Consider the following 14,148-nt stretch of genomic DNA (forward strand, 5'->3'; position numbering starts at 1 on the left):
CTAGAAGGGATTAGCCCCCATAGGGTCGTTTATACTGTGATAGTTAGTTCGTTGATAGCATTGCTGCTGACCTCAATTTTTGGAGCACTACATCTTATCAAGGAAATACGTCATAACGAAAGGGCGCGGTTCTTGCCAAGTAACCCACCCCTGCGGGTGTTGAGTTGCTTGGCAAGGACCGGGTAGTCGTACATTTATACTTCTAGATTCGGAATTACTATCCGGGATAGCAATAGGCCGTAATTTACATCGGGCTACCTTCTTCCCTCCCTTATATTAGCATATAGTACTATTTATAGGGTAGATACTATAGATGATCTAGCGTAGTATTCAAACTAGTAGAGCAGGGCCTTCATAAAGGCCTAAATTGGCAGACTAAGCGCTAGCAAACTGGTAAAGAAAAGGCTCAGTATCCCTAGTACAAAGGAACATCCCATCTAGGAAGGATTCTCCAACAGACGCTCATTCAATTTGAGGTCGATGGAGCGGTAATGGGTAGCGGTTCATCTATAGTACTTTCACGGGCGGACTCATACGATTCTGCTAGATCCGAGATTTTTGGCCTGCGAAACACCTCGGTTGCAGCGATGTCAAGACCATGTTGCTTCGCAAGTAGCACGAATCGAAACACAACAACAGAATCCATACCAAGCTGGAACACGTCGTCATCCATACCTACTTCGTCTGGATGTTTCTTTAGTACTTGTGAAATAAGCGTGCGTAGCAGGTGCTCTGTCTTTGTCGTAGGTGCCCGCTTGGTCTTTTCTTTAGAGGTGGGTGACATAGATAGCTCCTCGCGGGACATTTGGGAGATGTGCAGCCGGAGCAAACGACGATCAACTTTTCCGTTCTGTGTCAAAGGAATCCTGTTCACGGGAATGAAAACTCGAGGAACCATATAACCGGGAATGCGTTGGCTCAGTTTTTGTCGTGCTTGCTGTGCATCGGCTATGAATTCGGCCGTGGGAGGTCTAAGGACTTGACCCGCCTGATCGTCCTTAGAGTTGGTCTCACCAGTCCAAACGAAAGCCGCCAACAAGGTCTGCGCTTCATCTCCGGGCAGCGACGGTTGGACTACCTCAGCAATAACTTCACTGGCATGTGGAAAACACTGGCCCACATGGTACTCGACCTCCCCAAGCTCGAGGCGTTGCCCGTATATTTTTACCTGCGTGTCTTTACGCCCGATAAACCGAAACGAACCATCCGTACAGTACTGCACTAGATCGCCACTCTTGTACAGAGTTCCAGTCCGGCCCAACCGGCTCAGCCACGGAGGGCTATCCGTTATGAAAGCTTTGGCAGTCATCTGGTTGTTGTGAAGGTATCCAGAACCCACAAGAGGCCCTTCGACCACCAACTCACCAACAGCACCGATAGGGACGAGCTTCCTGTGGTCGTCAGGATCAACAACCCAGCAGATAGCGCCTAAGCCGCGACCAATATTAACGGGATCTGACCGATTGCTGAGTATTTGTGATGCAGTCACACAGTAGGAGCACTCAGCCGGACCATAGCAGTTTATAAGCTGCACGTTTTGACTCCACCGCTCCACGTCCTTTCGAGCCAGGGCCTCCCCACCAACAGTTATTGTTTTCACGGAAGGAATGGCTTCTGGCGATAGAAGCCGTAGAACAGAGGGGGTAATATCCATCCTATTCACATGTAGTCGGCGAATAACCTCCACGAGGTTGTCCTTCAACTCGTCCTCCCGAGGAACGCACACGCAGCCACCAGCTAGTAATGTCCGTAGGTAATCCGCAACACTCACGTCGAACATGTAAGAAGCGAACTGGAGGGCACGAGATGACGGGCCTATGGATCGAACATGATCCTGCGATATAGCACCGGTGATGTACGAGGTGTGACTGATCACGACTCCCTTAGGCTTTCCTGTGGATCCAGAAGTATACACCACATAAAGAGGGTTCGCAGGGCAAAGGGATGGTTGTGGTAGAGGGGTGACCTTTTCAAACTGTGCTGACTCAAGGTCTTCGGATATGATGACCTCCGCTGCTAGCTGATGACAGACTGGAGCAGACTGCGACGTAGAAATCGCGACGGGTGCATTGAGGTCATGCCCAATTACCGCCAAGCGATCGCTGGGCAGCGTTGGCGAGAGGAGAGTGAAAGCTCCTCCAGCCTTTAAAACGGCTAAGATGGCAACGGCGGTCCAGCATGTTTTTTCTTGGCAAATGGGCACGACGACCCCAGGCCGGACATGCAGATCCTTCAAACGCCATGCAAGCCTGGTTGCGTACTCATCCAGTTGCTTGTATGTGAATTCCCCGTCCCACGCGCATACAGCAGGAGCTTCCGGATGGGCAGCAGCATTATTATATATCACGTCGTGTACACACATCTCGACCGGTGTAGGGACAGTACTGTTCCACTGGCCAAGCTGCTCGATATCCCTGGGGCTGAGTGTTCGAACGTCTCCTATCCTCTTGGTAGGCATTTGAATTAGCTGTCCGACAATATGGCTGAGCTGGTAGCCGAATCGCTGCGCCTGCATGCTGTCTATCCAGGTATCGTCGAAATGTACTTGCACCTTTGTAGTATTGTCTTTAAATAACCGACAGGATACCACAAGTGCAAACCCAACGCCTTCATGGCCTTTCGCCATGCTGGTGACTTTGCTTTTCGACTGCTGCACAACCAGGAGATTGTGAGATTGGCAGACAGCCTCAAGCTTACGATAAGAGGCAGGGGTGGTCCCAGCTGTGCATCGTTGAAGATACCTCCGAAATTCCCTATCTTCTTTAATTGCCCTGAGCTTGTCGGATATGAGGTCGGAAGGATCGATGCGTATCCTCATCGGGGCTACCCCGTCTTCCAGCCCTGCATCCATGACCTGAAACAGGACGTCATCAGAGCCGGTGTACTGAGATATGACAACGGCCCAGGCAAGCTGCAGCAGACAGGAACTCTTATCGTCAGAGAGATATGGCCCTTCCTCTTTTGGTGCGGACAAAGTTATGGATGCATTGGCTTTGGGGGTGCAATTTGGAGGAAGTGTTGGAAATGCTTCCCCGCTATAATTGTCCATTTGCGATTGCCAATATTTCTCTGCCTCATGCATACCCCAGATTCTTTGTGAGACGAGCCGAGAACTATGACGTGAAAATAGTGGAAGTTTCCCGATTACCGAGTCAGGGTCAGTCGCAATAATTACGGAGGCAGCTTCTCGGAAGGCCTCTCCCAGCTTTGCCATGTCCGTTTCGGAAATGATCTTAGTCCGGCAGGTGAAAGTAATCGTAGCTATGTCCTCGCACATACCAATCAGGACTGCTACATCATGCTGCGTTCCGCTGTCTTAGCGTGGAATTCATCGAATAGGCCAGATAGGTTCACTTACCTCAGGATTGTCTCCGCCATCAATAGTTTCAAGAGATATTGTCGAGGCAGGGGCATTGTCGTGCTTGCCGCTTTGAATCCTGTACAGTGACATGCCCGTGTTGAAGAGTGCGTTGCCCGAGAGATTCAAAGAGTGAAAAACATCAGCCAAGACAAAATTCTGATGGCCTAACGCTTGCGAAAAGTCCGCTTGGCTTTGCTGCATGACTTGCCGCAGGGAGCCCCCAGGGTCAAGTAACATTCGTGAAACAAGCAGGTTGATGAAAGGTCCCACGCCATCGTCAACTCCAGGGAGAGCTACATCTCTTCCTGAGTTCAGATAGCCAAAGCAGACCTGATCGCAACCTGTGTAGCAGCGAAGGACCAAACCCCAAGCTACTTGGAATATGTGGGCTGAGGTAACGCTGTGTGCCTTGCAGTAGTTCCACCAAGTCGAGTCCAGTTCAATATCAAGGCTCAGAGACTTCCATTCTGCTTTATCATCGTCCTGGCTGCTTTGGTTAAGGCGAGGGAAGAGGCACGGCTCAACATGTTCAAGGTACCTGACCCAGTAATGACGATTTGGCTCATCGGATTGTGACTGCAACATCGCAATGTAGTCACCATATTGAAGCCCCGGAGAGCCACGCAGTTGCCCGTTGTATGCCCGTGAGATGTCACGCAGGATGATGTCCATTGAAATTGCATCAATAAGGGTATGACTGATTTCGAGCTTACAGAAAGCGTCTCCTGCGGGGACTGACCACAAGGTCAACCGATGCATGGGCTGCCTTCCTCCGGGGAATGTGACGCCAGCACCAAACGCTTTTTCCATTGTTGCGGTATCTTCAATACGTCCCAACATATCAATGTCCGCTGTCACTTTCTTCAGCACAACTTGATCGTGGTACCCCGTTCCGGTCACGTTCCCCATAAATATAGTCCGCAAGATGTCATGACGCTGGATGACTTGCTGCCACGAGTCCGCCACCCGGATCAGGTCCACGGGTTCCGTTCGAGAAGTAATCTGACAAACGATTCGGCAATTGTATGCCTCAGGGTCTTGTGACTGAGATATTAGCATACCTCGCTGAATCGGAGAGCATGGATATGCATCTTTCACCGCTGCCGGTAGCACACCTATCTCTGGCAGCATATAGTATAGGAAGTTGCTAAATTGTTTTGGTAGGAGCTGTCCCAGAAATGGCTGCGGGGTTGAAGTCGGACAGAATGGCTCCTCCACCTGCTCCTCAGGCGTCCCCACGCGAGATTGAGTCACCTCACCCAAAGATCGTGCCAGGACCGAGATAGTTTTGCAGCGGAAGATGTCTGCTACCTGGCAAGTCAGGCCGGCTGCGCGGGCTTTTTTGGCCACCTGCATAGCGGAAAATGAGTCACCTCTCAGACGGAAGAAATCCTCATCAACGCCTATCACTTCGCGCGGTAAACTTAACACCTGGGCCCAGATTTGCTGCAGCTGGCTCTCGGTGGGGTTGCTGGGTTCGCGCCTCCCCACGGCGGACAGAAGGTTATACCTGAACAGCTCTTCTGGTGAGAGAGATGCTGCCTCTGCCTGCAGCCGTCGACGATCGAGTTTGCCCGTGGCCGTCAATGGTAGGGAGGATAAGTTTAGGAACACCCCGGGAAGCATGTATCCAGGCAACTGACTGTTCAGTTGATTATGTGCTGTCACCACCTGCGCTCTCGCATGAGTTGTTGGCTCAGCGAACATCGCTTGGTTGGAAGCGGAGTGCAGCTTTGTGTCACATAGAAACACGGCTAAATATGCACTTCGGTCCCCTTCCAGGGGAGAAATAATTTCCGCAACCACACTGTGGAATTTATGCATACGCTGGTGGACATGATGTTCGATCTCGGACAATTCAATACGTTGTCCCCGCAATTTTACTTGGGTATCTTTACGGCCCAAGATTTTCAAAGAACCGTCAGGTTGGATGCTCCCACGGTCTCCTGTCTTGTAAAGCTTCCTCGAGAATAAGTTGTGCCGGAAGTGGGCCAACCATCTTGGTGGTTCAATAAATGCTCCCGCAGTCTGTTCTGGATCGTTGGCATACCCGTCCCCCACAATGGGGCCCTCGATGAGGAGCTCGCCGGCGGTACCAATTGGCATGAGTCTCTCCTGGTCCTCCTGGTGCACGATCCACAGTCGAGCACCAATAGGCAGTCCGACATTTGAGGAATCTGTCTGCGGCGTCACACCGACGTTCACAGTGGCGTTGATGGCACATTCGGCAGGCCCATACACATTGACAAGTGTTACATGGGGACCCCAAGTTGTCATAACGTCTTGAGAGACGGGTTCGCCACCCACGACAATTGTCCGGAAACTGGGTATCTGTTCCGGACGCAGCGTTCGCAAGAGCGTAGGTGTCATATCGGCGAAGTTGGCGCGGAAATAAGCGGCTGCCCTTGGCAGGTTGTTTAGAAGGTCACTCTCCGAAGGTATACAGATACAACCCCCCGCGATCAACGGGATCAGCATATCCGATATGCTAACGTCAAACGCGTAAGAAGAGAAGGCCAAGGCACGCGTCTGTCGGCTATAGCCTATTCTGTCGATATACGGTCGAGCCATACTGCAGAATGACCGGTGGGAAACCTGTACACCCTTTGGTTTCCCCGTAGAACCTGAGGTGAAAACAACATAAGCCAGGTTGCTACTGGGGAAACCTAGGCTTCCCACAACGATAGCCGTGCTGGATTTAGACAGAAACTGTTCATCACACACAGGGAGCACTTCCGGCCCTAGGCGTTTTGCTGTGGCCAGGAGCGCGTTGCTGCAGACAATTAGCCTTGCGCGCGACGTTTCGCAGGCTTGATTTAGGCGAGGCAAAGGGGATGCCGAATCAAGTAAGACGAAGGCCCCGCCAGTTTTCAAAATTGCTAGCACCACGACTGGAGTCCATTTGGACTTATTCAACAGCGTAGCGACGACAGAATTGGGACCTGTCCCACGCGATATAAGCTGAGTTGCTAGCTGTGAGGACAGCTGGTCCAGGTCCCAATAGCTGAGGTCCCCATCCCATGCACAGACTGCCGCATCAGCGGGCTGGGACAAGCAACGGCGCCTGATGAGCTCATGAATACAGCTGTCCTCCTGTAGCGGGGGTGATCCATTCAAAGAGCGGAGACGTGAAACATCACCTTTGCTGAGCATCTCGGTCAGATATAATGATTCCCCTGGATAGCTTTCTCGATCAGACCGACGTTCGACCTCGTGAAACGAATCACCCGTCATTTCGTCGTTGATTCGGAATCAGGTCGACACAATGTTCAGATAAAAGCACAAGTATAAGGTTTTCAGGAATGGGCTGAGTAGTAGAGTCATGAACGAAGGAAGGGCAGACCGAGGTTTTCTTGTCGTGGAGTGAAGTTCGTACATACCTCATCCGTCACCAGGCTGTGCAGGTCGTGGTACCCCTGGCTAGTCTCAGCCAGCCCCAATGCTTCTGACAAGTTCACTGCAACCCACTACGCCCGCTTCCAGCTCACTTACAAGCAAGGTGTCATCCTGTCAAGTGTAACGTGGCCGTATCTATATACGGTATTAACTGGCATACACGGAGGAATGCTACATACCTTATTCAACTCTACCCAAGTACTCCGCATGATCCTGCCGGGTCGGCACGGACTCACTCCGCCGCATTAGGCACTTTTAACACCTGTCAGGAATGAAGTTTAAATACAGTGGTTCTTCATGCCCAGCTGGTCTTGATTGCAGAGAAACCTGAGATCGTTTTTGTCCGCTCAAATTTGTCAATACCGGACTTGTTTTGTATATTGGAGAACTTGACCAATGTAATTCATGCCAATACGCTCGTCGCACCCAGATTTCTGTCAACACCCCCTGATTCTGCAATTTTGCAATCATCTAGCTCACCAGCATATGCTGTATTTCCTGGAGTGCGGGATTTTTAGTTGCTAATTTCCAATAGTATGGTATGTAACTCAATGGAAGGGCCCCTGAGCTCATTGTATGGTTGCGTCCGTGCCAGAAATGTCCCAAATAATTACTGGCAGCTTGCTTCAGCTGAGTATACGCAAACATGTAACCTGATGCCTACTGGTAATGTCACTTTAGTGACCGTCACCTAACTATCCAAAACGTTTTACGCAAGTAGGTTGACCCGAAAGAATGCCAAGTTTAGTCACAGCTTGCCGCCATATCAACCCGAAACGGGCTCAAGCATGGGTCCGGGGTGGCCATATAAGTAGTAGCAAGCTTGTACCGATTGTATACCGCTCTATTACCTCCCACTTATTTCGATTTCTCTTCACACTCTTTTGCAACTAGAATGAGGATTTGCGTGCTCCAGTTTTCCTACGAAGGCCCTGACCGGGGCCGTGGGGAGTTGGAAAATGGAATATCTCGCTTTGAGATGGCGAGCTCGCAGCACACGTTTGAACGTCGCTTTATTTGTGAAGAAAAATTCAAGGGGAAAATAGACTCTGTATTGCGGGAGGGCTTTGACTTCTATATCAACCTCCTCTGGAGCACAGCAGAAGACCCCGTGACTGGAATGCAAGCTAGCCAATACTTTGAATCATTGGACGTCCCATCAGCTGGATTCTGCAGCCGGGGCCGATCTCGGATAAAGGATTCCTTCTATAAGCATGCCAGGCAACGGGGAGCTTCGTGTGTTCCTGGTATGCTGCAATTTCCTCTATCCGTCAAGCCCTCCAATGGTTACATAAGCGAACCGACCGAGAACTACGTCTGCCATGACGAGAGGGAGCTCCGGTATGCCCTTTGCCAACTTGACAAGCAGCTGAGTGCATCCGGGGGGCGAAGAATTAATGTCGGTGGGCCTATGGCTTCTGCCGAATTGCAGGACCTTATCGACCAGTATAGCGATCACATTGTCATCCAGGAGTTTATTGACGGAGACGAATATACAGTCACTGTCATCGAGCTGGGGGATTCTGCAGTTGCCTTGAATCCCTGCGTCAAGATACTCTCCGGGAAGGAACGCTTCCACACTTCTGGTGCCGGATCTGACCTTAAGTCATGCAAAGAACTTGTCAACCGGGAAGACAACCCGATACTTTTCCAAAATCTTCAGCATGCGGCTCTGGAAGCTTTTGAAGCTGGCATGTTCCGTGGCAGTCATATGGGATGCGAAGTGAATCTTCGCGTCAATGGCAAAATGGGGGTCTTCGTTACGAGTGCCAACTCCCAAGCTATGACTTTCCTGCAAACCGGAAATGATTTGCAGGATCTTTCAATTATTGAGAGTCTTCCTGGGGGTCTCCCTGCTGCGGTCAATGTCTTCATTGCCAACTATTGTGCCCATCATGACTTCCGCCAGAAGGAGTGCATCAAAGTCGCCACTGCCTATGACGAGGTAGCCCCGGAGTACGACGATCAGGGCCAGACAAACAGCCAGGACAAACACAACTTTCGGCATTTGTTGGAAAACTATGACTTTCAAGGAACCGTTTTAGACTTGGCTTGCGGCACAGGCTTCTTTGGCCGTCTGCTGACCGAAAACGGATTCAGAAATGCCGAGAGGGCAGGAAGTTTAATTGGGTTTGATCTTTCTCCCGGCATGGTGAACTTGTGCCGGAAAACAGGCGTTTATGATCAAGTCGACATTTCTGGGTTACAGACTTGTTTACTTCAGTATTCCCGGCATGGCGAGGTAGACCATGTCGTGTCTTTTGGCGCACTGCACTTTCTTTCTCCCGAAGAATTTGCAAGTTTTTTTGTCCAATGCTTCATTATTGCCAACAAATCCATAACTGTTTCGGTTGATGAGATCCCGGACTCTTACAATGAGCATCTCCATGAGAAGGGTCTGTCTTATATGCACTCCACCAACCACCTTGGTAACATGGAGGCCTTCGGAGAGCCTCAAGGCTGGAAACTGGTCTCTCGTCAACGCCATTATTCGTGGACGTCCCCAACCACTGGCGATGGTATATACAGTACATTCTTCCGATTTGAACGAGTGGACCGCGGGAATGTACTAATTTCCAGGGCTCCGGAGAAAAACTAAGGCTATGCGTCTGGATGCAGGGACATTAGCGACCTCTTCCCATCAGAACTGACTTACTCCGGCAAACCACCATGGGGTCATTTGCGGAGGGGTGTCCCTAGGAAATGGAGTTGAAAATTCAGTTGACTCTTTGGGTTTCACGACGGACCTAACTTCTGTTGCTTTTTACTATGTGACTCCATGCTTTTTCTATACGTGGCTTATATATGTCAGATTACATAGTAATTTAATACAATATTCTGATATTTCTTCGTTATAAGGCCAAGACTGGTAGTATTATTAGATTATTCCATGTTTTTATATTATTCCTACTATATAAATAATCATCCTTCCTTTCTTTACTTTCTTCCTTCTATCTTCTCATCTATATCTTCCGTAAACCTGTAGCGGTAGGGGCATCATCTTCAAATGCTTCTTATAATCCCTCCTATTTTTCACATTTTGACGTGAGTGGCGAGGGAGTCTCCTGTTCTTGCATCAAGTATCGGTGCCAAAGCTAGAACCACCAAGCTGAGATCGTATATATCCGCATTTGGAAGCAAATTCCCCACTTGGGATCGTGCTGACGGAAAAGAACTACGACGTCACGGCTCATACCGGCATTGACTGAGTCCCAGATTCTAGATCTTCATGGCACACTTGTTCAAGCGAGCATCTCTTGTTACCTTTCAATCCTACAGACCTGGAAAAGGCCCTGGTTGGGGCTCAAGTGCTAGCCAAAAGACAAAGGCGGAGGGAAATGGAGAGATGATCCTCCCAATGAGAATTACGAACCCCGGTATGATCTACAGGTGCATTACCTATACATGCCAGGCAACAGGTTCATCCGCGCAGTTTCTTAGCACTCCGCCAGGAACGGGGGATCAAGCGGACTCCAGACGTCTGTATGATTCATTCCCAGGGTGCAAACCTACGTTCACTAACATGAATTGTAGCTTCAAGTTTGAGTTCTGAGAACAGGCTTCTGCAAAACCTGCACCCTGGACTAAACTTAAGGTCACTGCGTATAGCCACTAATACGCCATATCGTATTTTACTTGGAGAACATTTCATACGCTTTGATTAATTATAGAAGTTGATATTGCAGGAATCGAGATATTATAGAAGACATAGAATACGTCTCGGTATCTTCTTTATTTCCCGGATGACTAAATTGTGTAAGTTTAGTTCTATATAACTAGCAGATGGAAGAAACGGACCGGCCCAAATTATAGGCGTAGAGGGCAGTATAAGATTTTCATCATCGGTTTTAAATTAGGATAGAACCTGGTAAATAGATAAAAGTGTTCGCCTTGTACTAAGGTAAACCACAATTATGATAATAAGCGCATGGGAAGCACTGGTATAAGTGATAGATACGCGGGGGCGGGAGAAGAACGGCAAGAATAAAGGGAAATGAGGGGGGCGAATAGGAAGAAAAGTGCAGAAAACCCAATAATATGTCGAGATAGTAACACGGAAGTTGGCAGATTGCAATAGCTGATAGGAAGGGGTTATTTGGGACAATATACTAGGATCTTCCGTGTGAAACAGGTAGGCCGAGAGACCACTCGACCAGCAAAGGCGGCATAACAAACACGATAAGGAACACGTGATCATGAATCCAACCGACTGCCATTCTGTAAGATCGCATGGTTTTCTATTGGTTGAACTAGCTGCGGTCTGTAGGCATTACTTGATTATATAATCACTAAGTGTCAGTGAATATGAAGGCTACGCAGGAAAGGTGTTAACCCAGAAGGTGATAATATTGACTCTGGAGAGAAAAAGGAAGAGAGAGAATGCTAGCTACAGTAATAATAATGAAGTCCTGGAAAGTGCGATCACATGCATCTTCACATGCAAGTCACGTGATCTCCAACAAAATGGGCTCGAAACCCGACCCTTTTGAGGGTCGAGTCGGGTTGGGTTTCGGGCTTTGCAAGCTTTACGGAAGTCTACTAGTAGTCTAAAGATAGGGGATCGCCGGGCTGGTAAGCGAAGTATTCAGAGGGTATTTATTCATTCCTAGGAGCATAGGCTGAAATAGGAAAATGATAGGTCAATTGAATAGCCCCACGGCGAGTTTTTCACTTGATAGGATCGAGACCGCTAGGATGAACGGTCACGTTGACTGCGCCAGTCCTGTTTTGATAGGCGAACTAAATGGAAAGGGTCGCACGTGATAGGATTAGCGTGTCGCGATGTTGCTTACATACGCCGCTTATCCCTACACTCAGAGAGCACTTAGTGAGCCAATCAGGCTGCTCAGATGATGATCAGTGAGTGGATCAGGGTGCTTAGGGGATTATCAGGTGATGCTCAGTGAGCGGATCACGTTGATTATATAATAACCCGAGATCAAGTCAGGGTACTTAGGGACGTGCTCAATTTTACTCAGTGATCAAAAAGCGGCAAAAGGTGAGCACTAAAACGGAAAGGGAAAGGTCTCGAGTGCCAGACATTTTCCGGTATATATGTATTAGTAGTGACTACTGTGGACATTACTTTGGATTGCTGGGTAGTGTAGCTGTATAGCTCCGCAAATTGCGGGGTAATATGTAACTTCAGGAAAAGAAAGGAAAGGAAAGGAAATAACTAGACCAACTGCACCTCATAACGGCACCTAATAAGAACCCTGGAATAGCGCGTAGATTAGCAAACAGTAAAATGAGCCATACTTCAACGGCTGGAGACTGCAACATGTTGTGCCAGGGAATAAACCCGGCCGGAGGGCCGGGGCACAGCATGATTCGTCGGAAAGAATAGCAGTTGCAGATGAACCTTGGAAATCGATCCTTGAGTTCCCCCATTGTCAGTACTTTATATCTATCCATGGATGTATATATTTTGTTTTCCAATATAATTGCACAAGGGGTGAAATCATCCACTGGGGGTTGAGGGGCAAAAGAGTCACGTTGACAATGCTATTTATTGTACTACACGACTATGTGCCACAAAGCTGTTCAACGGTCTAGGTGCATTGTTCGAGGATATAGAGAGATGAGTGGGTTTATGTATGGCTTGGAATATGAAGATATACATGCCCGTAAAAAAGAGGGGTCAAGTGGGAAGCTCATTTTATATTAAGAGGGGAGATATGAAGTGTCAGAAAATGCATATCAATCCGGGGTAAAAATAGAAGAATAGCCTGGGCTTATTTGCCCTGCAAGTGTGCGACCCGAGGGCCGTGCGATGGTTATTCTTTTTATTACAGAGTGTTAGTAGATATAGATATATAGATATAGATATAGATATTGCAATTATTATACCTAGGTATACCTTAAGGTAGTACCTCGGTATATTGTAATGCTTTATATAAAAATGTTACTGGGTAAATTGAGTGCCCACAACCCCAGATGATCGGCCTTATTTTTCTCCAAGGGACCCGCCTGTTCTGGATGGGGGTCTACGCCACTTTCGCTAAACCTATGGAGAGCTTGGATTCGTGATCTTCTAATTTATTTTCATATATATATATATATGTTTATAGTGTAATTATTATAATCTAGTCATATCTTTTTATAATTCTATGTCTTCTTTAAGAAATAAAACTAAAACTAAAACTACTATAAACCACTAAAACCCCCTAAAAAGGAACTAAAAAATGAACTAAAAAAGTCGAAGATCAAACCATAGTGGTCCGTGTCCTCCGGGGCAACGTTGCCAGATCCGTAACAGAAGTTACCCCAGGCTCTTTGCGTTCCCCTCATCTTTTACATTCTCTTCCCCCTCCCTCTCCCCTTTCACCTCCCACTTTCATCATCAACACTCTTCTTCGATCACAAGATGCGCCATCCTTAAGGGGTTCAGCCTAGTCCCGGCCCGCTCAACGTCATCTGTGAGCTTCGATCGTGCAAACTCTCCGAGCGCATTCCCGTCTCCTAATTAGACCGATCATCGAACATTCAGATTCAGCATCTTCCGTTGACACGCGACTCGTTCTATCCCCCCAAATAAGGACCTTCTACTTCTCGCCGGTTGCCTACCTGACCTCATCTCGTCATCTCGTCGCCCTCGTTTCTCCGTTTACCTCGAAAATTAACCTGTGCAATTCGGGCATAGGACTCCCCCAACAACATTCTTAACGAGATCCACAATCACCGTGCGCACCTTGCAAATATACATTTGGAGCGTAACGATTAGAGTGGTGAGTCGCGCAACATTTCTACCGAGTTTTCCTTGTCCTGAACGCGACTGGGCTGATCCATGGATAATTCTCTAGACACAATTGCGATCACGCGACTACTTTTCATTTTTCGACTCTATCTTCTTCGTGGATACTATTTTGCTTGAAAGGTGTCTGGTGATCTACACGCGCCAGCTAGGCCAGCTAAAAGGATTCGTTCAAATTTGACGCCAACTTGAGGTACGTTCGAGTCTAGTTCTCGGTCGCTTTGTTTTCCTACGTCTTGGGGGCAATGTGCCTCTCTGTGGCGCTGTCTGCTTACATGTTGTTTTTCTATATCTGTTATCTGTGGGCATCTCTCACTCTTCTCTTACTCCACTCTACTTCACGTCCATGTCATTTCGGGGTTGTGCACAGCTTTCTCTTGGTTGAGGGTTTTTTTTACCATCCCCACTTCGGGACCCTCTCGCAAGAGGGGCCGAGGATATGCATATCTGCACAATCTCCGCTTTTGGCTTCCAGCTCTCGGTCATGCCACACCTACATATGCTTATATTTCCCTTCATTTGTGCTTTTTACCCCCTATTTTACTATCTGGCTTCAGTATGGGAACAATCGCTGACTTTGATTTTACCAGAATTGAACATAGCGCATATACCTAGTGAACCGTCGTCCGTTTAAAGA

The 14,148-nt window shown here is 48.3% G+C and overlaps 2 protein-coding genes across 2 annotated transcripts; one reads left to right on the forward strand and one right to left on the reverse strand.

The window, feature by feature from the left end:
* Positions 1–466: 466 nt before the first annotated feature.
* N7516_011213 (non-ribosomal peptide synthetase) lies at positions 467–6,595 on the reverse strand (the record flags this gene model as incomplete). Its single annotated transcript, XM_057223931.1, has 2 exons — positions 467–3,301; positions 3,359–6,595. 2 exons carry the CDS (start codon positions 6,593–6,595, stop codon positions 467–469), a joined length of 6,072 nt encoding a protein of 2,023 aa, XP_057069071.1.
* A 1,057-nt stretch (positions 6,596–7,652) lies between these two features.
* N7516_011214 (class I SAM-dependent DNA methyltransferase) lies at positions 7,653–9,356 on the forward strand (the record flags this gene model as incomplete). Its single annotated transcript, XM_057223932.1, has 1 exon — positions 7,653–9,356. One exon carries the CDS (start codon positions 7,653–7,655, stop codon positions 9,354–9,356), a length of 1,704 nt encoding a protein of 567 aa, XP_057069072.1.
* Positions 9,357–14,148: the final 4,792 nt, after the last annotated feature.

Source organism: Penicillium verrucosum (genome assembly GCF_028828655.1).
Source record: "Penicillium verrucosum strain IBT 35672 chromosome Unknown utg000005l_segment0_segment0, whole genome shotgun sequence".
In the NCBI taxonomy this organism is placed as follows: Eukaryota; Fungi; Ascomycota; class Eurotiomycetes; order Eurotiales; family Aspergillaceae; genus Penicillium; species Penicillium verrucosum.